This window comes from Physeter macrocephalus, chromosome 14, assembly GCF_002837175.3.
Source record: "Physeter macrocephalus isolate SW-GA chromosome 14, ASM283717v5, whole genome shotgun sequence".
Classification (NCBI taxonomy): Eukaryota; Metazoa; Chordata; class Mammalia; order Artiodactyla; family Physeteridae; genus Physeter; species Physeter macrocephalus.
This window is the reverse complement of record NC_041227.1, coordinates 46532675-46558095: the sequence shown is the minus strand read 5'-3', so window position 1 is coordinate 46558095 and position 25421 is coordinate 46532675. Positions and strand designations below refer to the sequence as shown.

Here is a 25421-nt window from a genome sequence, read left to right as displayed (position 1 = left end):
CATGGAGGCAGGATTCACTTTTGCTCACATAGAGAAAGAAAATATGTGTGTATATTTTCAGTCCTCCGATGTGATTTTTTAAGGGCGGGTGCGAGCTTTGCTCGCCCTAAGAGAATGTGGCAAAGAGTCTACACTGCAGAAATCAGGACTTCTTGGGCTACGCGGCCAATAAGTCCCCTTCCCCACATCCCTTCCTGCACCCGCTGTGTGAATAGTGAGGGGGAAGCCAGCCCTCACCACCATCCCTCTGCAGGCCAAGCTGACACTTTTGCAGCCGACGGCGTATTTAGCTGCTTCATGGGCCATTAGGATGGACTTTCCGGTTGGGGCTGGCCGTTTCCAGTGATGTGTACATTGGACCACTCTTTCTCTTGAATGCTGTTTGGGGTTAAAACACGGCATTCTGATTGACTTCGAGCTTATGCGGGGTTCAGTTCCCCATTGCCGTTTAACAAACAGCCCCGAAACCTAGTGGCTTAAGAGAGAACATTTACTAGCTCACAATCCTGCAACTTACGTGGGCACCTGTCTCTCTCCATGTGCTGCTGATGGGGTAACCTGGCTGGGTCTGGGGGAGGGAGGCCTCCAGGGGCCTCACCTAAGGTGTTGGAACAACGGGGGCTGCCCGGCTGCGCTCCCCGCGTGGCCTCAGCTGTAGCCCAAGCTCCTCTGTACGGACCCTGGCCCAGGGGATAGAGGGCATCCTCCTGCTGCCTCCCATGGGTCCAAGCCAGCCACCAGGCCGGCCCAGTTCAAGGGGAGAGCTGTTTGGATTCCTTTGGTGTAACGGAAAAGGGAGCAAAAGGGAAAAAGTTAATGAAATTCCAGTGTCTATTGCAGAGAACATTCTAGAACATAAGCCCTGAGAAGGCCTTGCTCAGAATTGTAAGGCCGGCAAACTTCAGAAAGATTATCTAATAGATGCCTGGGATTCTTAATCTGGTGGGCCTCAAAGTTTCCGTAGACCCCTCAAAATTGAATGCAAACAGTTGCCAGTGTGTGTTTATTTGGTTCCAGAGGAAGGTGGGGGATTTGTAGCATTCAGTATGTCCTAAAGGAGGCTATAATCCAAAAAGGTAAATAACTTTCATCCCACAACTGACAGGCAGCATTCATTACCTGCCTGTGGACAGAACCAGCCTTGAAAATAAACACCAGCCCACAATTCTAGCGCTTCAAAAAAAAAAAAAAAAAAAAAAAAAAACTCAGCTGTTTCGACCAGCACCAACCTGTCTTAGATTGTGTCTTCTTTTCACAGAAAGCCTATAACTGTTTTCCACAGTAAGACACTTCGAATTTTAAAGTAAAGATCACCTCTCAAGGTTGAAAATGTTCTGAGAAGACTCTTCATGGTAGAAACAAGCCAAGGTCAGGAAGGGCAGCTGGGAATTGGAAGGGGTCGAAAGGAGAGACAGAGATGGAAAATCCAGGGGCCTGGGCTGGCTCCGGGCTAACTGAACCATTGAAAAGAACCGTAGATAGAATTTAAGCCATCTTCTCCAAGTCGTTTGACCCTGTATCTGACTTGTCTTTACTGTTCTCTGCAGCCACGGGACCCGATGCGCCGGGGAAGTTTCTGCAGTCGCCAACAACAACATCTGCGGGGTCGGAGTGGCCTACGGCTCCAAGGTCGCAGGTAGGCTGTCCCTGCCAAACAATCCCAGGAGGCATCACACTCGGGTCTCGGGCCTGGCCGCGGCGTGGCAAAGATTCCCGGTGGAGCAGGAGAGCGGTGACTGGTACATTTAGCAAGAGTGAAACACATCTTTTTAACTTAACCTATATGGCAAGATCAATAAAGTTAAAAAATTTTTAAGGTGCACAGATCATGAGAACACAGGTCAATGAAGTTTCACAAACTGACCACATCCCTGTAATCATCAAGAAACAAAACACGACCAGCACCCCAAAGCCCTCCTTGTGTCCCCTCCCAGTTACTGCCCATACACACAAGAAGAGTCAAGACCCTGATTTCTAACAGCAAATGTCAGTTATTCCCAGTTTTTAAACTTTATATAAATGGAATTGTACTGTCTGTACTCTTTGTGTGTCAGTATCCATAACATCTTTTTTTTTTTTATTGGAGTAGAGTTGATTTACAATGTTGTGTTAGTTTCTGGTGTACAGCAAAGTAATTCAGTTATACATATATACGTGTGTGTGTGTGTGTATAGATATTCCTTTTCATACTCTTTTCCATTATGGTTTATCACAGGATATTGAATATAGTTCCCTGTGCTGTACAGTAGGACCTTGTTGTTTATCCATCCTATATATACTAGTTTGCATCTGCTAATCCCAAACTCCCAATCCAACACTCCCTCACCTGCCCTCCCCCTTGGCAACCACAAGTCTGTTCTCTATGTCTGTGAGTCTGTTTCCATTTCTTAAATAAGTTCATTTGTGTCATATTTTAGATTCCACATATAAGTGATATCATATGGTATTTGTCTTTCTCTTTCTGACTTACTTCACTTAGTATAATACTCTCCAGGTCCATCCATGTTACTGCAAATGGCATTATTTCATTATTTTCATGGCTGAGTAGTATTCCATTGTATATATGTACCACATCTTCTTTATCCATTCATCTGTCGATGGACGTTTAGGTTGTTTCCATGTCTTGGCTATTGTGAATCGTGCCTCTATAAACGTAGGGGGGCATATGTCTTTTCAAATTATAGTTTTGTCTGGATATGTGCCCGGGAGTGGGATTTCTGGTTCATAGGGCAACTCTATTTTTAGTTTTCTGAGGAACCTCCATACTGTTTCCATGATGGCTGCACCAATTCACATTCCCACCAACAGTTAAGAGGGTTCCCTATCTTTTCGAATTATAGTTTTGTCCAGGTATCCGTAACATTTTAATAGGAATCAAATAAAGATGGTAGAATATAAGGAGGTGTGTACAAATTATTGTAAACATGCTCAGAACTCTTCCAAATGTTTTTGGTGGGGTTTTTTGTGTGTTTGTTTGTTTGCACAATGCCTTTCATCTTTATGGGAAAATATTCTACCTAGAACCTTTTTATTAAGTTCCACAGGAAAGATATTTAACAAGTTCCTCTTTATGGGCCTTTAGAAACAAGGGTGGCTGGTCACCAGAAATTTAGAAACCAACACCTCCCCCCCACCAAAAAAAATAGAGAGAGACAGAAAGGGAGAGAGAAAATGAGAGAAAGGGGTTCATAAGCTTTCAACAAGATGCTGGAGAATTGAGTGGCTCCTGGCTCATTCCAAGTTTTGCATCAAATTTGGTTCTTAATTTATTCAGGCTGAGTCATCCAACCTTGCTTTTCTTTTTTTTACAACTGTCTTGATATTTTTTTCCTGGTGATTTAATGGAACCATAAACATACTTTGTGCTGACACTTGCATTTCCAGGGACCTAAATAAAGCAAGAGCAACCTATACAAACCCACCATTAACCTCTTTCAACACTGTCTGCTAAGAGGTTTGCCTGAGCTGGGTGCTGAATTCCTCAAACGAATACATCCAGAGGGTTCTGAAATGTAACTGGGGCGGCTTTGCCCCTTGGCTTTCATCTCTCTGTATTCTGTGTGCCTCCAAAATGCTGGCATCAGAATGTCAGAAGCCATTATGAGCTCAGGGGAAAGAATATCACCTGGTTAATATTTTATAAGCCAGCCTCACACTCCGGGTGCTATCTGAGTGGGGGGGTTCCCTGTTCGCAAGGCAGAGTGGAGGCAACTGAAAATGTCAAACGTGGATTTCTCATTCACAATGACGGTCTTCAAAAGAGTTTTGAAGTTTCTGCATGCCCTAAGTAACTGGGGTTTTGAACAAGGGATCCTCAGAACAACTGCCTGCAACACTGAAGAGTTGGGATTAGCTCATGGCGTTTGGGGGTCCGCTGGGGTCTTTTTCTCCATCTGCTTCTTCTTTTTCTCTCTTGTAATTTGCACTCTGAAAACATCTAAGCTGCTTATCAAATGTACCTGATTCTCCTGCTCTCTTTGTTTGAATTCCCTAAAAGCAAACCTGAAGCAAGGATCTGGGTGCAAGGAGTTTCTTTGGGGGGTGACCCTGGGAAGCCAGTGAGGGAAAGAGAGGGAAAGATTGTGGGAAGAAGAAGACCAACAGAGGGTGTGTAGATGAGCTCGTCTCTTCCTAACTGGGGCTCTGGAGGGCTCTTGCCCCCTGAGAGGAGGTGGCTGGGAGTTTCCCCACCAACTCCCATCCCTCATCGGTGGGTGGGGTGGGGTGGGGGGCGGGACCTCAGCCTCGAGCACCTGGCCTGTCCAGCCTGCAGCTCCACCCCCAAGGCAGAGGACACGCGCCAGGCAAGCCCCTCGTTCGGCTGGGCAGATCCAGGCAGGGTGTGACAGCCTCTGACTCGCCCCTGATGCCAAAGGCGAGCGGATGCAGCCCGATACCTCAAAGACACGACCCGACCCATGTCCGTGAACCCCGAGAGCTCACAGGTCTCAAGGCAAGGCTCTGAGGATCCAGGAGCCGAGCCCAGAGCCGGAGGGAGGCAGGCCCAGCCCCACAGAGGCTCTGAGCAAAGGGGCCGCCTTCTTGCGCTCCCTTAACCCCAGCTTGGTTCCTCTGTAGCCACTCTTACGGGTCCTAAGCGCTCATGGGCAGGAAGGTCCAGTCCCCACCCCTGTGCCCGGCAGGACATCCAGTGACTCAGGGCTCCCCCAGGGGAGCAAAAGGAATTCTTCCTGAGAAAGCCCTGGAGAGGTACTCAGGAATCGCAACAGAAGCAGAATTCTACCTTACAGATTTGGGGGGAACATTTTGTTCATTCTGGCCGGCAATTTCAACAGTTGGCTGATTTTCCTTATTCTACTGATAAATGGGCCGTACTCTCCGGAGAATCTTTCCTTTCCCGAGCTTTCTGAGCTGGGGAGGTCTGGAGCGCCATCTGGTGGCCGACCCATATCACTGCTCGGCTCAAGGTGTTCAGTCACAGGGTAGGGAGGCGATGTCCCAACTGCCCCCTGGATCCCGGGTCTCTTGTCTTCAAAAAAAGGCTAAAGTTAAGGTGCCGCAGAATCTCAGTCCAGAAAAAGAAAGGAAAGTGGAGACGAGATGATAACATGAGTCCTCTGAAGGGAAACAAGGACAAAAGTCATTGAGCATCTCTTCATCGGCCCATGAGCCTTTTGGGTTTCTCTTCTACTCATACACTTTCTCATTTTTCCATGGAGGTTCCTGTCTTTTTCCTGTTAATTTGCACATGTTCTTGGTATGTCCCACATATTAGCCCCTGATCAGTTTTAATCAGCACAAGGATCTTCTCCCCAACTTTCACATGAGGCCGTTAGTCCACCTGGATTCCACCTCTGTATGTCATGCCAGCTGGAGATCAAGTTTTATTTTCCTCCAAATAGTGAGCAAACATCCCCAATACCATCTATTTAATAATCCATCCCGTCCCTTTGATTTGTGGTGCCACCTTCATTGTATATTAAGTTCCCATACACATGTGGTTAGTCTCCGTGTAAATATAATTTAGAGGAAACTTCCTAGCAACTGTGAGTCAGGAAGTGTAGCCACGCTCCTTCCTCTGCTGGGCCTTTGTATATGCTCTCCCTTTGCCCAGAACACCTGCCCCCTGCGGCCCACCTGGCCACCACCTCTTCATCCTGTAGCAAGCGGGTCCCCACGGCATCCTCCAACATCATTGCCCAGGCCAGTCCCCATCCACAGATAAAGATGCTGAATCTTCTCTTCTCAGCACTAATACTGTCAGTTATCACAAATTCTTGTGCCTGGTTCTTTGATCAGTATCATTCTCCGCAGGCAGACAACAGTGTCCACAAAGACAGGAGCCATGTCTGTTTTCTCTCACCTTCGCACCCACAGCAGGGTCTGGCACACAGAGGATGCTCAAACCCTATTTGCTGAGTGACAGAAAGCAAGGAAGGAATAAAGAGAAGGAAGCTTCGGTGGATAAACCCATGATGATCAGTAGAGATTAATCACTGAATACAAGAATCGGTGGATGAATGGAGTTAAGGGATTAAGGGCATAGAGATCTAAGGACCCAAAGCTGATGGAATTTCTAACAGGTATCTCCCCTTCCACCAACACCGTCTCACCTTTGCCACTTTATCCCAATCAAATTAGTTCCAAGGAGACCTGGGCCTTCTCATCACCCACTTCCCCTCCCCAGCAAGGGCACACTGGGAATGTCCACCATCAGTGAAGACAGGCAGGGGACCCCTTTGCATCAACACCCTAGGCCACTCCAGGCCAACGAGCGTCACCGCCATCCATCCACTGTGTGTCATCTGGATGCTGGAAATAGAGCGTGTGAATTCCCAGCAGCTCGTCTTTTCCATTTACCGTCAGAATCTCAAAATCTTGGGCCCCAGAGAGGGTCTAAAGTTCCCTGAGTCCGAACACCCACTGACACTTGCATGATGATAACAACAATAACAGTAGCAATAATAATAATAACATATCGTCTCTTCCAATGTGTCTGGCACGATACAAAACCCTTTACTCACTCAACCCTCTTTACAGCCTTATCATACATTGTTATATATTTTATAAAGAGAACATATTTATTATATATTATTATCCCTCTTTTACAGAGAATGAAACTGAACATGGGGCCACACAGCTAGTAAATTGTAAAACAACTTAGCACCCAGCGCAGCCTGGGTCCCTGCACTAAAACACTTGAAGAGCTTCTCTCTCTCTCTTTTTTTTTTTAAATTTATTTATTTATTTATTTTTGGTTGCGTTGGGTCTTCGTTGCTGTGCGTGGGCTTTCTCTAGTTGCAGTGAGCGGGGGCTACTCTTTGTTGCAGTGTGCAGGCTTCTCACTGCGGTGGCTTCTCTTGTTGAGGAGCACGGGCTCTGGGCACGCAGGCTTCAGTAGCTGTGGCACGCAGGCTCAGTAGTCGTGGCGCACGGGTTTAGTTGCTCTGCGGCACGTGGGATCTTCCAGGACCGGGGCTTGAACCTGTGTCCCCTGCACTGGCAGGCAGATTTTTAACCACTGTGCCACCAGGGAAGTCCCCTATGCATCTTTATCTGTTGTAATTCTTTGAAGCCTGACTTAAAGGAATGGGGTTTTTTCTTCCTAGAGGCAAATTCAAATTTATTTCTTCTAGGGCCTGGAAGCAGTTTCAACCCAGGACCACCTTAAAATTAATTTTTGGCTTGAGGTTTTTGTTTTTGTTTTTTTTTCCAGTATGCAGGCCTCTCACTGCTGTGGCCTCTCCCGTTGCGGAGCACGGGCTCCGGACGCGCAGGCTCAGCGGCCATGGCTCACGGGCCCAGCCGCTCCGCGGCATGTGGGATCTTCCCGGACCTGGGCACGCAGGCTTCAGTAGCTGTGGCACGCAGGCTCAGTAGTCGTGGCGCACGGGTTTAGTTGCTCTGCGGCACGTGGGATCTTCCAGGACCGGGGCTTGAACCTGTGTCCCCTGCACTGGCAGGCAGATTTTTAACCACTGTGCCACCAGGGAAGTCCCGAACAGCTTCTCTTTTCCTGCTCTCCTGATGTAGCCTGGACCCAGCCTGGTACTGCACACCTCCAGTGACGGGAAACTCACTCCCTCACAACAAAGTCTGTTCCGCCTTTGGACATGGGTAACTCTAGAGACTTCTTCCTTAAGATGAGCTCTCTCTTTGACTTCTGTTGCCTGTTTCCATGAGCACAGCTGTTACCACTTCTTCTAGCTAGCACATGGCAAGGAGAGAGGAAAATTCCAATTAGTCTGGCTCCCAAAGAGTAAATGCTCTGTAACACGCAGACCGGTACATCTGGGCTGTCCCAAAGTCTTGGTGCTGTCTCAAAGCTTTAATAACTTCAAAACTTTTTTGAAAGTTTAATTACTTACATTTCCTTATCCACTTATTTATATGTTTTGAAGAGAAAGGTTAATTTCCATTTTTTATTTTAAACAGGGCTTTATTAAGTAACTCTTTAAGACAACCTAATTCTTTTCTTAGTTTTATTTTTAAATCAATGTTTGGCATCTTTAGCCAAAAGGGACTGAGACAAAAAATTGAAATTGAAAGTGTATTATTCAAAATTCACAAAACCAAGTAAATGGACAACCAATATAAATAATGAACCCTTCAAATGATGTTTCTTGCAAGTTTGTCAGATTTATACCTCTGAGAGTATGAAAAAGGCTCGAAATGCATCACACCTTTTGGGAGATGCTGTCTCTTGCCTTCAGTCCCTTCCAGGACTCGGGAGTTGCAGCTGGGTGCCCACCATGTGCCGGTCCTGCTGGGGGGCGGGGATACAGCAGTGAGCCAGCAGACAAGACACCTGCCCTCACACAGCTTCGAGTCTAAAGGCAGACCCAGACAAGGAGCAAACAAGCACGACAATATCAGATCATGACTGCTGGTTGCCGGGGCACAGCAAGTGACTTGAGGGCAGATTCTACAGCATGACACCTGAGCTTCTGCAGAGCCCCTCAGAGCAGCCCCAGGCTGGGGCCAGGCCAGGTGGCATTGGCCTTACCTGCCTTCCTCTGCAGGCAGAGCAGATAGACTTATGCATCTGCTAATGAGTGCTCCTTTGAGCAAAGATTCTAAAAAGAGTTTGAAAACCACACTGTAGACCGTTATCAAAGTGCCCTGAAATTTCTCTACCAGAGATGAATTGCATCCACATATCTGGCCAATAAAACTTCTAATAGTCCAGTGAGTTTGTACATATTTTATCTGAGTTTTTAAATAAAGCAGTAAAAATCGCTTGTTGGCACAATGATTAACATGTTTCCAGATCCTTAAGACCTAGACCAGCATGCATCGGCTCCTTAGCCTGCAGATGAATATTAGTGAACACAAAAGTGGCGATTATCGACACTTAGGTGTGGGGACAGATGTAGCACTTCCTGGTGTCCGTACAAGCTCACCTTTTGTAACAGGAGGAGAGGCAGAGGATCTAGCTCAAATCCCTGGGCTGTGCAGCCCCTAGAGCCCAGGGCTGCAAGCAAGCAGTGCAGCCGGCGTGAGGCTCAGGTTCTAAAAGGCAGGAGGGACTCACAGATTCACTGCTGGTCATGAATGCGGTGCTCAGGCTGGCGGGAGGGCAGGGGACAGAAACGCTTGATGTGCAGGCTCTCCTGCCATCACCTCGCTGCAGCCAGCAGAGCATTGTGCAAATGTGAGGATGCTGAGTCCTGGCTCCCTGGGCTTCCCGCTCTCCTTTTGCCTCTCACTCTCTTGCCTTCCCCATCTTTCTCGCTCTCTCCCCCTCCCCGCCCCCTAGACCATCCAGGGACAGAGTCTCTCCCTAAAAACCCTTGGGTCACCCTGAGCCTGGGTCTTGGCCGCTAATGGGGCAGTTGCCTGCAAAAATTAATACTGCATTCAATTCATGCATGCCTCATTCCCTCCGAGCTTAATGAGATTCAAAGAATGCCGGGCGCCTGGCCCCTGAATGTGAATGAGAGCCCTACTCCCAGCCCGTGGCCGCCCCTGCCTCCCTAGATGCTGAACAGCCAGAAGATTAATACACAACAGCTCTGATGTTCTGGGCGGCACAAAGGGAGCCAGGGCGGGGTGAAGAGGGAGAGAGGCAGAGAGACAGGACCTGCAAAGAGAGAGGGCAAAGGGCACCAGCTGGTGACAAAATGCAAAGTCGCCACTGGCACGTGGGACAGTCCGGGTGCACTTTGGCCAGAGTTGAACTTCTCCCTCTTTCCAGTGGAGGCAGGCTATTCAGTGCTGGTCATCTGGGCACTGGATGAGTTCAAGACCATCTGAGCTTCCTCCTTGCAGACAAGTGAATACCAGCCTCTCTGCGACATTTCCAGTCCACAAAGTGGACATGACGTGTGAGAAGAAGCTGTGCTCTTCAGTTTATTCTGTAAGCTGTTGGCCACCTTTGTTAAACAGACTTTTTAAATGAGCAAAATATAGGTGGGCCAAAAGTGAAATGTGGAGTTTTAGATTTCCTATCCCTAATGAAATGAACCATAAAACTTAGCTTCTGGAAAGTTGAAACCAAAGACTATGCTTATGCTGTAGGAGCTTTCTCCAGGAGAAAGGATATTAACTAATAATTAGACTCGTTGGCAAAAACGGTGACCTGATTTGTGAGTAGAGGATGGAAAGTCTGGACCTGTTATCTCTACTAGACAGAAAATCAACTAAATTAGGTAATAATATCATGCATTTATTCACCAAATATTTATCAAGCTTAAGATAAATTCCAAGCGCCATGCTGATGCCCAGGGACATAGAAGTACACAGAATAGACACATGCTCTGTACACAAAGACCTTGCTGTCTGGTGGTAAATGAAACACACAAATAAACAATTGTAAGAGAAGGCTGACAGTGCAGTGCTAACAGAGGACCTGCAGAGCCGGACCCAGAAAGACTTCAGGGGAAAGGCCTACTGAACTCATAGGTTAGACAGGAGGAGGGTGAGCACTGGGGAACATTGCAGTGCAAGCGCAAGGGATGGGCCATGAGACGTGGGAGGAGGAAAGAGAACCTTAAGAGGAAAGACACTTTTGTGTCAATTTCATGGGCCCTGTAAGAGCCTGAATCTTCCTTCTTTATATTTTTTTCTGGAAAAATGTTTATCTCAGAATTAACAAAACATGCATGTAAAAGCATTAACTTTATACCCCCCAATGTCCCAATTACCTAAACAGTCATTCTCATGTCAGGTTGCACTTCAAAACCACCTTAGACCAATACCTGCTTAGGCCCTGTGCAAATATTCAGAAACTCCAGGGACCAGGGAGAAGTGGCCCAGGCACAGTATTTAGGAAATGCTCTCCAAACGACCCTATAATTGGGAACTGCTTTAAGATATACAAGCCTATTAGCTGCAACTAGAAAAGGAAAATCAAGATGCGAAGGCAGTCCTATAACTTTATTCGACAATCAGCAGTTAGTTCTTATCCACGTGAACTATCTGTAGATTTGGGGCCTTTTTTTTTTTTTTTTTTTTTTCAATTCATTTTTGGCTGCGTTGGGTCTTCGTGGCTGGGCACAGGCTTTCTCTTGTTGTGGCGAGCGGGGCCTACTCTTCGTTGCAGTGTGTGGGCTTCTCATTGCGGTAGCTTCTCTTGTCGTGGAGCACAGGCTCTGAGCGTGCAGGCTTCAGCAGTTACGGCGCGTGGGCTCTAGAACGCAGGCTCAGTAGTTGTGGCGCACGGGCTTAGTTGCTCCACGGCATGTGGGATCTTCCCGGACCAGGGCTCGAACCCGTGTCCCCTGCATTGGCAGGCGGATTCTTAACCACTGCACCACCAGGGAAGTCCCTGTCTGTAGATTTTTGAAAGTGGTGACAGGTACATAGGTAACCAATGTATATGAATCTTCCTCCTTTAAGTTGGTGTGCACACCACATGAGGTGATGCTTGTGTAATAACGCCCTTTGACCACTGGGAACAAGTAAGAAGGGTCAGAAGCCAGGCTCTGACTATGTACAGCCCAGCCCTTGGTTTCAAAACTCCCGCGAACGGAAAGACATAGGTCAGCTTCAGCAGCACTCTAGGTCCCTTGCTACGAAATAGCATATCAAGCAGAGATCAGTCTTGGCCCCAAACAGCAATGTTTTGAGGGTAATGATGAAGGAACAAATGCCCTTCCCACTGGCTGCTGCTGAGTGGACCCTGGACAGGCTTTTTCTAGACAGCCCAAGGGTGATGTGAACCGTGGGTGCCACAGGCCTGGGCTCCTCCTGAGTCCCTGTACACACAGCCACACAATCAGAGAAAAGTTTCCAGCGAGAAGTCGCTCCTACAAGGCATCACAGAAGCACACACTTTACAAAGGTGGCCTAGGCGAGAAGGAGGAGGGGGTGTATCCTGCACCCCACTGCAAATATACTTTAGAATGACCCCTTCAACATTTCTGTGCCCCCCGCCAAAGCCCCTTCTCAGCTACCATGCACCGGAGAGTTCCTTCCCTGCCCCTCCCCCTTGCACTGTCCTGCCCCTCCCTCTGCTCCTGCCCCCTGCCCTCTAGAATTGTTCCTTAAATATCTAAGAGCAATCGCCTTCCCACGCTGTCATGCCCAGTAGCTTTAGTTCTCCTCTGAAACGCGTCCCCCAGTCCCTGGAAGCTTAGCTTCCCCTTAGAAACAGACCACATTAGGAATTCTAGCAACTTTTGCGAGGGGGATAAAATTGTCTTCAAATAGTTGCATAAGGAAAGGAGTGGGTGGGGTCCAAAGGGGTGGAGTGGATCGGTCAGTGCACCTGCCTGATCCTCTGATCACACACACAGCGTGAGGCTGGATTCAGGATCGCCCGGCTGAGCCCAGGGCACCAGGAAGGCAGACCTCCAACCACACCCAGGACCCCAGCCCCCTACCCCACCTTGCCTCCTGTGAACCGGGGACCGGCACCCAGCGCTCCCCGGCCCTCACTGTCCACAGGGATCCGGATGCTGGACCAGCCCTTCATGACGGACATTATCGAGGCCTCCTCCATCAGCCACATGCCTCAGCTGATAGACATTTACAGCGCCAGTTGGGGCCCCACCGACAACGGGAAGACGGTGGACGGGCCCCGGGAGCTCACACTCCAGGCGATGGCGGACGGCGTGAACAAGGTAAGGTCGTTCCTGCGCCAGGAGGCCCTGGGCCACTCCCGGGGAGGAGGGGTACGGGGTGGGGGGGGGAGGGGCGGAGCGGAGGTGCCGATTGAGCGCAGCGAGGGGCAGGGCGGCGGCGGAGGTGGGACTGTTACCCTGTGCCTTAGCTCAGGTCCTTCGAGAAATGGACCCCAAATCGGGTTAGAGGTCCAGACTTATTGGAGGGGGCGCCTGTGAAGGACAAAGGCGAGGGGGCGGGGGCCCTTCGGAGGGCGACGCTATCCTGGCCCCTGCGAAGGGAGGGTCCCACAGGGAGCTGCACTAGCACCCCACCGTGCAGGCGTGGCTGGGAGCAGCCCTGGGAGCGGGGTCTCCGCGCAAACCGGGTGTCTTCAGAGCACAGCAGGGGAGCTGCGTCCAGATGTTCCTGTGGGGGAGTCAGCGCGCGTTTTCGTGGCTGCCCATCCCTGGGATTAGTCCGGGAATGGACAGAGCCAAGGAGCAGGGACCAAAGCAGCACCTCAAAGGGAGGCAGCCGGGAGCCGCGGAGCACTGGGCGGATGAGCGGCCCGTGGGGAGCGGCAGGAGGTGGCCTCTGCGATCCCAGGGCAGAGTCCCCCTGCAAACCACAGCCAGGCCAGAGTCTCCCTGGGTTCAGGTCCCAGGTCCGCTGTTCAGGGTCTGAGTGTCTATCCGCAGTGACCTGACCTCACTGCGCCTCCGTTTTCCTGCCTGTAAAATGGTGATAATGGTGCATTTCTCCTGGGGTCGCTGTGACGTGTGAGATAGATATGCAAGTGCTGGCCCTGGGAGGCCCCACAAACGGCTGGTGTTTGCCTGGGTCGTTTGGGACTCTTAACCAGCCGCCCCAAATCTTTGAGGCATAATGCACAGTGTTTCACTAGGCTTGTGGACTCGTGGTCCAAGAATTCAGATGGGAACGGTGGGGATGGCCTGTCCCTGCTCCACAATTGCTGGGCCTCAGCTGGAGGGCTGGGGACTTGAATCACCAGGCTGGTGTGTGTTTGCAGGCCCCTGCGAGGGGCTGAATTCCTGGACATTGGTGCCCCGGCACCGTCTCCTCGGGGCACTTAGTCACTTTGTCTTAGTCTTTTCCCAGGATTGGACTTTCCATCAGGTTGATGCTATGCCCTGTCCCTTCCCTCAGCCCATCTGAGACAGCCACGAAGATCCCTGACATTGGAATGGCACAGTGCAGTTTACAGAGGGGGGTGGTCATCAATAGGATGGCGGGGGAGGGGCAGGAGGTAGTGCTGCTGTCCCATTTCAATGCCCAGACCCTTAGGAGTTTATAGGGTGAGACTTCTGACATACAGACAGCTATTTCCTTATTGCATTATTCACGGTGTGGCTGGAGAGAGACGATTGCACATCCAGGCCCGGGACCAGGTGACAGTGACAGCACATACCCAGGGGAACACCTGGCAGATGCCCCCCTTCCCCATCAGACACGGATTTTCGCTGAGAAGTATTTTTTGACACCTGAGGCCAAAAGAGAGTCAGAGAGTAGGTGACATCTGACCTCTGTCAGAGTTGACAGTGCAGATGGGCTCAGTGCAGTACATCCCCGGGTGAGTCCTGTCACTCTCCATGAGCTTCTGAACAGCTCCATCACATTTCAAGGCAGAGTACTTCTCTCTTTCCATCTGTAGCGACCCCGGCTGCAACTAAAAAGGCTCTTTCAAGTGTGATTGTTCTGCAAAGCATGCCAAGTACGCCAAAACTTAAGAGAATAATTTGTTATGATTTATCTTCAGCTGACAGCATGTAAATATTTTACAAAGTGGAGTATGGTGAAAAATACAGTTTCTCATTTGACTTTCCCCCAAGCTGTAGGAAGCATTCTTTCCTTATTTCAAGGTGAAATTTTTCGGGGCAGTGTTATAGAATTGTGTGAGCAATGAGATATTATACATGAGCAAAAAAGACTTCCTCTCAGTTATTTCAGCTGACTGGTCAGGTCTAAAGGAAAATGTACCCCTGAAAGGTGATCTCCACCTAAACAAAGGAGTCAGATAATTACCTGTTACACTAAAGAAATTCTTATGCTTGTCTTTGAATTTTAGCATCTTGCAGATAGGTTTTGTTTGACCAACACTGTAATGATAAAAGGGAAGAGGAAGAGGAAACAGAGGATAAGAGAACTTTCCAGGGATGTACCATCTGCCACAGACCCCACCACTCCCAATCAGCTGACATCTGCTTCTCACATAAACATCACCTACGTGGCTCCTTAGGGATTTGAGTTTGCATCTCCTAAATTTTCTCAATAAATACTTAACGGAGACAGCAAGCAGCTGGCATGAAGGAAGAGAAGAAGGAAACCTTTTCCCCATTTGTTTATTTCAATTTTTTCCTCTTTATAGTCTACGTGTTGAATTTATAGTTAAGACATTCTTCACATTACATATGGGAGTAGATGACAGACAGAGACCCCTGAATTATGATATATCCTGGAATTGACTTCTTAGTTCAGGATGCCCCCAGAAGCAGACCCTGAGGTGAGGGCTGAGTACAGGTAGTTGATTTGGGAGGTAAAGGGAGTGAGTGGGGAGGTATAACAGGGAAGAAAGGGGCTATTAAAGGATTTGTTATCAAGTCAGCTACTACCGTCAACTGGATCTTAATCCCACGGGGAAACTGGGAAACCATGCACAACACACACTGAAGTTATCCCAGCGGGGGGCACGGGAGCTGGCGGAAAAGTCAGTAGTTCAGGTTGTTCCCAAGGGGCGTAAATGTCCCAGCACTTTCAGCTGGGAGGGAGGTGTGCAGGGCAGCCTTCAGCCTCTGGGGAGAAATCCCTTACACGAAGAGACGCCTGTGCTGACATCTGGAAACCCCCAGCGCACAAGAAGCCACAAGCTCGAAGGAATATGGGCGACCCCCACTACCATCTACCACAATCTCCAGAGTGCAATTTGGGCAAAGCCTAATCTGAACTTGGAGTCATCTCTCTCTGGGTAATAAAGGACCAATACGGAGATGTGTTTGCTGGTCAGAAAAGGATGTAGCCCTTACAAAGAGACTGATGGAGAACAAAGCCCAGCTGGTATGGGATACGGCATCTTACATCACTTTGACAACCAGAAGAGGAATTCAGAGACCACTAGAGGGTCTTGAAAGTGATGACTGACTCATGAACTTCTTTCCACATCTTAAGGAAATGCACCCAGGGCAACTCTGGCACGTTTTTGGCTGGCTCTGATGACTACACCCCAAACTCTTATTAATCACACCTCAGGGTTGCTACCAGAGGGAACATCTTAGGAATATTTAAAGACAAGGGAACAGAAAATCCTCTGAGGCACGGATGAGACAGAGCATTGATAGTTTATTTCCTGGGCGGGGGATGGGAGGTTGCAAAGGGCTCAAACACAGATCCCAGATCTTGGAGCTGGAATATATTGTACTAGGGGTCACTTGCAAGACTGGCTCAAGAGCCACCATCCAGGAAGGGGGGCGGGGTGGGGGAGGCTGCCCAAGGAGACAATGATTAATCAGGACAGGCGAGGAGGAGCCTGGTGCCCTGCTGAAATTTAAGCAGAGCAGTGGGCCTGACACAGTGGCACAAGTGCCGAGGCCTCTGGCAGCAACGATGCCTTCTGCCAAGAAGCTCTCAGGACTCCTCCAGGGGCCCTGATTGATGCTCTGAAACCGAACGAAGGTTCCCAACTGCACAGGGGATGCTGCTGCTTGGAATCTGCGGTTCGGCCTCTGAGATGCCTTTCACAGTTACAGTCCCTTCCTTTCATTTCTGAGAAGGAGAAACGGGAGGAAAAGCTGGCGGGTTTCTGGTGACCCTTCCTAAGAGCTGGCCAGCCCCAGGTGGGGTGGCCAACCGTCCTGGTTGCTCGGGACTTTCCCGGGTTTTGCGCTGAGAGCCCCACTTCCCAGGAACTACCCAATCCCGGGCAAACCGAGGCAGCTGTCACTCACCTTTAAGCCCTCTTGATGGTGGTGACCCATCTGTGCCCAGGGAGAAACCCAACCACCAGGTTAAGGGACTGATGTGGACGTAAGCCTTCAATGAACCCTGTGACATCAGAAAGGTTCATCACGGCGTGTTTGGATCCTGCTAGAAAGAGACAGGGTGGCACAGGAGCCTTATCTCCAAGGTGGATATACAGCAGGACAAGGCAGGGGCAACTGCAGGTGTGGTGAAACACGGGCTCAAGTGAAGGATTTAAGCAGAGGCTACGTAGTGCCACCCTCCGTTCGGCTTTCTTGGGGATCTGACACCCCACCCACTCCTGCTGAACTCCGTGGAACCCACGGGGGTGCGAGGCAGACGCTGCGGTCCCCTGGCCCGGGGGCGGCTTCCTGCGCGTCACCGGCCGCCTCTCCCTGCGCCTCTGCCTGAGGACCTGCCGGCCCCACGGGAGGCGCTCCCAGTCCCAGGGCGCGCAGCCCGGACTGTGGGGCGGCCGATGGCGCGCTGTCCTGGGGGAAGGTTCTCGGGGGTCTCCAGAGGCTGGGGGGAGGCTCCTCATCAGCTCACACTTGGTTGGCCCTTCTCCCTCCCCCCACCCCTATCGCCATCTCATGTTCACTTATGCCTCCTGAGATCGCCCCCCCAAGTCCTGGTCTCAGCATCTGTTTTTGAAGGGGCCTAAATTGGGACCAACCCCTTCTCCCTGTAGGCGTGACCAGCAGTTCTCTGAGAGTGAGCCCCCGCTCCCAGGAGAGGTCCACTCATCTGTCACCTTTGTTTAAGGCTCTGTGTGACTTCACCACTACCCCCAACATTCCAAGTACAGAAGAGAAGGGAATAAAGAATGAAAACATAAAGCAGCTACACAGAAATATAATGCAATCACTGATATTGTGCCAGAGAGGGACTTTCTACACGTAAAAGAGGAAATATTTACCCCCCCAAAAAAGAGTAATAAATATTACTCATAAAACCTTTCAAAATTTCTGCAACTCTGGTCATTGTTAAAGCTGATCAATGGATACAGGGAGATTCATTATACTATTCACTCTACTTTTTGTGACGCTTAACATTTTTCAAATTAAAAGGTTTTTATTCACACTAAAAAAAAAAAAGCAAAAAGCAATTCAGTAGGTGGTTAAGCTGTCAAGAGTCAGAATATACATTTAGAGAAAAGTGAAAACAGTAACTGTTCTAATATTATACAAATGGCTACTTATGGCTTGGGATAAAATTTTCAGGGACTGTATTATATTCCCTGAATATATATATTTCAGGGACTATATTAAAAAGAGAGAGCTTTTTTTAATGCTGTATCTTTTTTTTAAATGTTATATCTATATAAACTAAATGGAACCAAGCCGTGATAAACTTTATCAGTCAGGAGAGGCTACATTATGCTGCAGTAACCAACAGCCCCCAAAGCTCAGGGGCTTGAAAGCACAAAGGTTTATTTCTCAATCAGCTGCTCAGCCATCATGGTCGGTAGAAGGCTCTGCTCACCACAGTCTCCTGGGGATCAGAGCCGACACCTGGAACATTGCTACTCACTGTGCAGAGGGAAAGAAAGAGCTCTGCACAGCTGGCACTGACCGCTAAATGGTTCAGCCGAGGAATGATACCATGTATCTGTCACTCCCACTCACAACTCACTGATTAAAACAGCTTACAAGACCCCACCCAAGCACAAGGGGGCATTATCATGGGCCTAGACAGTGGGCAGCTAGGAATATTTGACAATCAGCACCAACAACTACTACAATGAGCCCAGAAAAACTGCTGGGTGACCAGTGATCTTGTGAGGACAAACACACAAATGTCAAATGTGTTTGTGAATAGGTTGAATAAAATTGTTCCATGAACTGTGAGTACAGAAAAGCAGTGCTTGTAAATCAATACATAGTTTTATATGGTATTTAAATATATATTTGTAAAAAATAATAGACATAAGTAATAAAGTGGAAATTTTTCTACAAGTCAAAATGCAAAACACAAAAGAAAAAAGTGGGTAAATATATATATGCAATATAGATGACAAAAACTCGGTTAAGGTCTTTAATATAGAAAGAGCTCTAACAAATCAATAAAAAGGATATCATGAAAGAAAAAATAGGTGCAGGACATTATCTTTGGGGGCTTGGTGCTTTACTAAGGTATTCATAAAGCAAGAATACTAATGAGCAGTAAAGGTATAAAAAGATAAGCTCAACTGATAGTGGAAAAAAATATATAACTCAAAACAATGAGGTACCAGTTTTGTCCACCAAGCTGGAAAAATTATTTTTTTAATGATTCTAAATCTTGACCCAGATGGGCTGGATGTGGAGTTCTTGTGCACTGCTGGTGAAAATATAAATTATTAATAAGCCGTATAAAGAGCAATAATATGGCACTATGGATCAAGAATCTTCATTCATTCCTTTTCACCCCAAATTCCCTATTTTAAAAACTCTACTTGAATAAATAAACAGAAATACAAAGATATATATAAAATAATGTTCATTTCAGCACTTTAAATCCTAGAAACAGCCTTCCACGTACGTCTAAGAAAAAGAGTAAATAAATTATGGAATGGCTATTTGAGAAGACTAATAAAAACTTATAACTTAGAGTAATATTTAATTATGTGAGGAAATGTTAATAATGTAATGGTAAGTGAGAAATACACTGTAAGCAGGGACACAAAGGTGGGTATACTTTATGATCCCAATTTCATTCTTAAACCTGTTCTTATACTTTGCATTTGTATATATAACTGGCAGGAATACACAAAATATCACCAGTGATTTTCTGTTCATGGGCGATCACATAGGATTTTTATTTTCTTCTTCATGCTCTAGATTCCAGTTCTTCCACAATGAATATGGTTTTTCTTATAAAAATACAATGACTTTTTAAAAGTATGTCAATGTTGTATTAAGATGTCAAGGTGACTGGAAAATAAAAATGAGTGTAATTGAGTGTTTAGGAAATACAAACTTTATCAGGCTGGCCTCACCAGTGTCTGCAGGCAGATACCACCACTGGGCCAGGGCCTGGGGAGGGGGGTCATTAGTCCGGGTCACTAGGCACTGGGGAGGATGAAGGGACCGACTCATTTTAGCCCCAAGTCTCTCAAAGCGGGATCTTCACCTCCTGGGACAGGCGATGTGCTGAGGGTACACAGAGCCACCGCACCAGCCTCAAGCTGGAACTTTACTATAGCCCATAGTAAGCAATTTGTGCCATCATTTTATATTATAAGCAAAATACAAAATCGGCAAGAACTTTTAAGAAATGTGAGTCTGTGAAAGGCTGCTTTAGGCTATGCTTTTAAAATCGGCAAGTTCCAACTCACTGCCCTTTGCCAATAGGTTAAAGCAAAGACTCAGCCTCAGCACTGTTGACACTTGGGCCAGATAATTCTTAGTTGGTAGCTGGTGGGGACAGGAGGCAGAGGGCTGCCCTATGCGTTATGAAAGTTTAGTAGCATCCCTGGCCTCCACCCACTGGATGCTAGTAATACATACACCACACACATCTACCCAGTAGATGCTGGTTGTGACCACCAAAAATATCTCCAACGGTGCCAAATGCCGCCTAGGGCACAAAATCAACCCCTGGTTGACAACATCAGTGGTTGAATACCGCCAATAGTGCCTTGGCGAAAAATTCTCTTTTTGTGAAAAATTTTGAGAGACATTAATCCCGCTATACTTCAGAAGACTCATACAAAGACAGAATTCAAAGTGGAATTGCACCACATATTTAATTTCATCTAAATACACTTGACAAAAAAATAAAAAGCAGGAGTGGCAGGAGAGGCAGAGAAGGCAATTCCATCATCAACCGGAATAACATGGAGGGCAAGTATGCCCACCAACCTCCACTGAGCATGCGTTACAGAGTAAGGGCGGGAGACCCCCAGCAGGAAGCCCACCCCTGCGCAGTGTAGGCTCTGGGCCATCTACCCCCTCATCTCTGGGTGACCCTTCCACACCCCGTTTGGGGTTTTGCTCTTCTTTACCACTTGCTCCCTGGATAAAATTCCCTCTGTTGAACTGCCCAGTGAGGCAGTATCTCGATCAATGCAGTGTATCTGTCAGGATCAAGTTAAATTTGTAAGTTAACTTGGGGAAAACTGACATCTCTGTGATGCTGCCTTTCTATACAAGAACATGACAGTGTTGATGTGTCTTTCCACCTGTGTCCCTCAACAGAATTTGTGTCTTTCCACCTGTGTCCCTCCACAGAATTTCAAAGTCCTATCTTTTTTTTTTTTAGTTTGTTGAATTTCTTCCTAAGTATTTTATCCTTCGTGTGGCTGGCATGAATTGTGCTGCTGCATAGGATTGCTGTGAGGATGCAGTGAGTTACTATGTAAAGTGCTCAGAGCAGTCCCTGGCACGCAGTAAGTGCTGCAGAAGTGCTTGCTGCGATTATCATCTGTCATACCCTCCAATGGATGATTGCTTGAATGTGGGTCGCAGTTGTTCTATCTTGGTTTCAGCCCAGCTGCTGTTCAGGTGAAGCTGGGGGGCAGAAGTGGATCTTGGGGTGTCATTTCAACAGGAAAGTGTGGCATGCTGATAACAGGCCCAACCCACAGCCAGCTCTCAGCCTCTTATAGATGCCCCTCCCCACTCATCTGCCCCCAGAACTAGGGTCTGTTCCTCAGTGGCCCATCTTCCCCAGAAGCCAGGGACTATTTGGTGCTGATACCCAATCATCAGAAGCAAGAATATAATTATTACTGCCTCATGTAAACACACACACACACACACACACACACACACACACACACACACACACATCTTAGGAAAATGAAGTTTAATATTCCTAGCAATCAAAGTATTCTTGTGGGCAAGCCTTACATCCAAAACAAAACTAATGTTTGCTGCTTACTCTTCAGAAACACGCTGATAGTTATTCTCTGTGTATCAGTGAGCAAAGCCGCATAACAAATTCCCCAAAACTCAGCAGTTTAAAATAACAACCATTTAAGTCTGATCATGGGTCTACAGGTCTGCCGACCTGGGCCATCCTTGGCTAATCTCAGGTGGCCTCACTCATGCATCTGTGGTCAGCTGCGGGGTGAGCTACAGACTTTCTGGTCTGAGGTAGCCTTCCCTGTCTGGCAGCTGTTGGCTGTGACAATGAACCTGACTGGACTGTCGGTCATCAACCAGCAGGCTAACTCAGGTTGCTTCCCATGGTGCTCTGAGAGAGAGCGGAAGTGGGTAGGGCTCCTTGAGACCAATGCTTGGAACCGACACAGCACCGCTTCCCACCACATCCTGTTTGCCGAAGCAAGACAGGAGGCCAGCCCCAATTCAAGCAGTGGGAAACAGACCTCTCCTCTTGATGGGCAGGGCTGCAAATCGTACAGTAAAGGGGGCATGAATACAGAGAAAGCCTGACAAGTTAGAGCCACAATCCATCTCCCTACACCAAACTGAGAACGCTTTTAGCACTGGTTTCCTTTTAGCGAAGGTTGCTTGTCTCACTAGCAGCCCACCTGTGGGGTGGTTCAGAGGAAGATTCCTCAGGTGGCAGCCTCACCCATTTACCCTGATTCACGTCTGTTTCACTTTCCGAGGGTGCCATTTCTTGACAATGAGCCCAAACCTGAGTCTGCTTGAGAGGGTGAACCCCTGCACCAGCTGTAAGGAGGATACATTTGTTTCCCTCTGTGTCCTGGTTTCTGAGAGCAGTTGCTCGTTTGGATAGAGTTTTCCAGGACAGATATACCAAGGTGCTGAAGACAGTTCTCAGCTAGTGGCTGAATCAACCTTTGTTGATGTATTGACTCAGTCAGTCACAGGCTAATTAACTCCAAGTCCTGTTAGAAGCAATCAGAATGTCACTTCTCATTGTCAGGAGGCAGGGAGACTTTGGCGGTGACCCAATCATCCTCTCTCCTCTGGCGTCGCCGCCCTTAAACCACTGAGTTAGGACCGAGGACCGCTGGTGGCCGCGCAGGGACAGACTTTCTCTGCCATGATTTCTACTTTTGTCCTCGCCCTAGAGGGTTACCCAGAGTGCTGGCCAGGCTGGACACCCACTGCCACACGGCATCCCTGCCCTCCCCACCGCCCACCCAGCCTGCGGGGCAAAGCAGGGTAGCCCAGCCCTCCTGCCCCTGGGGTCAGAAGGTAGGAAGCCAGAAGGAATGGCCACTCTAGGTTGCGGAGGCAGAGAGAATTCTCCTAGAAGACAGAGAACAGGAAAAGAAAAACAGAAGCACTAAGAAAGTGGTTGAAACAGAAAAGCAATGCAAACTGTAGGTACCTACAACTAAGCTTGCTGGTTATAACTAATTAGCATATGGTAGTAATTACTGTGCACATCATTATGTGTAAAATTATTTTTGCTGTATGTTTTACTTGATCATATTAGACTTTCTTCTTATATTTATATATTTGGTGTTCCCTTACACAGGTACAATATATAATATTTTGCTTAAAAGAATTCTAGTATGATCCAACTGAGTAAAAAAAAAGGGTATTTTATATATATATATATACACACACACACACCAACATATATATAATCTGTAAGTAAAATGTGTATTTTATACTTACAATATCTATATATATGTAAATTTATATAAAATATATATAATATATAAAATAGAAGCTATAAATATCTTTTATATCTTATTTAGCTAAGTATTGATATAAATATACAAGTACACTTGCATTTTTGCTGAAAAATGCCTGAAAAAATATATAAGAATTACACGCAGGGGGATGTATTTTTTCATTTTCCTTTCCATATACTTTGACTTTTTACCAGGAGAATGTACTATGTTTAAAAGCAGTTCATTTGTCAGTTTTAAGGAGATTCTTCCAGTTTTTCTCACTTTGTTATCCCCAGCTTAAATTGTAAATTCGGATGACATTTCTATTGAATCCTTCCTGAAAAGAAAAGTTTTCACGGTGCCCGGCCAGAAGGATAGTGGTTCTCGAGGGCAGATAGAAAGGAAGCCAGTCCTTGCACTCAGCTGCTGAAGAAGCCCAGGTCCCCACCCGGACCCCGACCCCAGCCCCGGCGGGACCCCCCTGCAGCCCGCGCATCTCTCCCTGTCGTCCCCCCACCCCAGGGCCGAGGGGGCAAAGGCAGCATCTACGTGTGGGCCTCAGGGGACGGCGGCAGCTACGACGACTGCAACTGCGACGGCTACGCCTCGAGCATGTGGACCATCTCCATCAACTCGGCCATCAACGACGGCAGGACCGCCCTGTACGATGAGAGCTGCTCCTCCACCCTGGCCTCCACCTTCAGCAACGGGCGCAAGCGCAACCCCGAGGCCGGAGTGGTGAGTGCGAGGCCGGGTGGGCGGACACTCCTGACGTCATGTGCAGACACAGTGACGTCATGGGAGGAGGAGCTCCCCACCCCGCTTCCCTCAAAGAGTCAGGGTCTGTCCGGGGGGGAGATCCACCCTCTTCCAGGCTGATGATGCCTTGTTATCAAGGTAGAGACCTACGATAAACAAGAACGTGATGACCTCCTTCCCGCTCACGTTCCATCGATTTTCTTGTTCATTGTTTTGGCTTACAGATAATGATGAACCCTGATTTGCCCCGGCACGTCACTTATAAGGATAACTAATATTAAGAACTCGGGCATCACACCTGCACCCATCTGAGCCAAGAACTCATCCATTTATTACAGTAATTTAAAAATAGCATCCATGGACGGACTTTTCTGGGTCCATAAAACCCCCCAAATTGGGTACATGTGTGTTTTCTCAAAGGAAGAGTAGTGTGTTCCATCATATTTTAAAATGGGTCCATGATTGAGAAAACAAAAAGGTGAAGAATCACAAACTTATTTATTGCACTTTGAGCAACTCTTCCTTCCTGGGCACTGAGGTTTAATAGTGAATTTTCCAAGGCCCCTAGAAATATATGTCTGTAGAGTATAATGAGCATTTTTGGATCTCTTCCTCTCTCTGGGTATTTCACTCACATAAGGGCCTTTCCTCAGTCTTCCAAGCCTGGAATTTAGTGGTTGGTTCAGGAGTCCTGCTGAGATACATCCTGCCCGGCCATCGCCTCCTCTGGGGTTGGGAGGAACACAGTCACCAATACCAGCTAGTCCTGCAGTCCCAAGTGCCTGCCTGGGCTCCACCTGAGCAGCTGGCCGGGCTCTCACGTGACCCAGGAGAAGCCCTTTACCTACAGGAGACACAGACCTTAGCCTGACTCCCTCCATGAGCCTGGGGCTCCCCCTGGTCTTGGGAAGGACGGAGATCGTGTCAGCTCCTCCCAAGCAGAAGGAGGTTTCGCCTCTCTCATCCTACAAGCTACATGGGCAGAAGGGGACAAGTGAGAGCGACCCCAATCCTGTTCTGTTTGTAAGGCTTCTCCTCCCCCTAGAATAGCTCCCCTCCCTGCCCCAAGAGCCTCCCAATGGTGTCACTTTGTCCTCAACGCCTGTCTATGACTCTCTTTCTACTACGGCTGGGGAGGGGCCTTGAGTTCTCTTTGAATATTGTCATTTTCCGCAAGTAGATGCTTTTAAACCTCCCTGATACTTTGTCCCCCAAAATAATAGGCCCACTTGAGGAGCCTACAGACAAACAGGAGGAAGGAGTATTCTCGTGGTTTATAAATGATCTTAATGAAAACCCTGGCTCTCGCAAACACTGCAAATGGGGATTTTCTCTTTGTAAAATCCTTTAAAACTCAGTTGATCAGCCTCCCGTGGGGTGATCACTCATGTATCAGATGTGTTGCTCAGTGTGTTCCAGACTCTCTCCATGGATTTTAGATGTAGAGAATGTTACACTTCTCTTTAATGGCCTGTCCCTCTAGGCAAACTGTGGCTGAGCCTGTTTAGTCTTTCCTCTTTGGGAATGCCACCTTTTTTCCTGAAGGGAAAAGAAATTGCTGATGGACTGGCCCTGAGCTTTCCGAGCCAATACCAATGCAACAAAACTCACCATTGCTTTGACTATGGTGGTGATA

General features: G+C 47.9%; 1 protein-coding gene across 1 annotated transcript in view; it reads left to right on the top strand.

Annotated features, from left to right (window-relative positions):
• Window positions 1-25421, top strand: part of PCSK2 (proprotein convertase subtilisin/kexin type 2) — a 208090-nt gene that overhangs the window by 166847 nt on the left and 15822 nt on the right. Inside the window, exons 7-9 of the mRNA XM_007100354.2 lie at window positions 1548-1636; window positions 12352-12527; window positions 23549-23764. Of these exons, the coding sequence (XP_007100416.1) occupies window positions 1548-1636; window positions 12352-12527; window positions 23549-23764 (481 nt within the window). The remainder of the gene's footprint in view (window positions 1-1547; window positions 1637-12351; window positions 12528-23548; window positions 23765-25421) is intronic.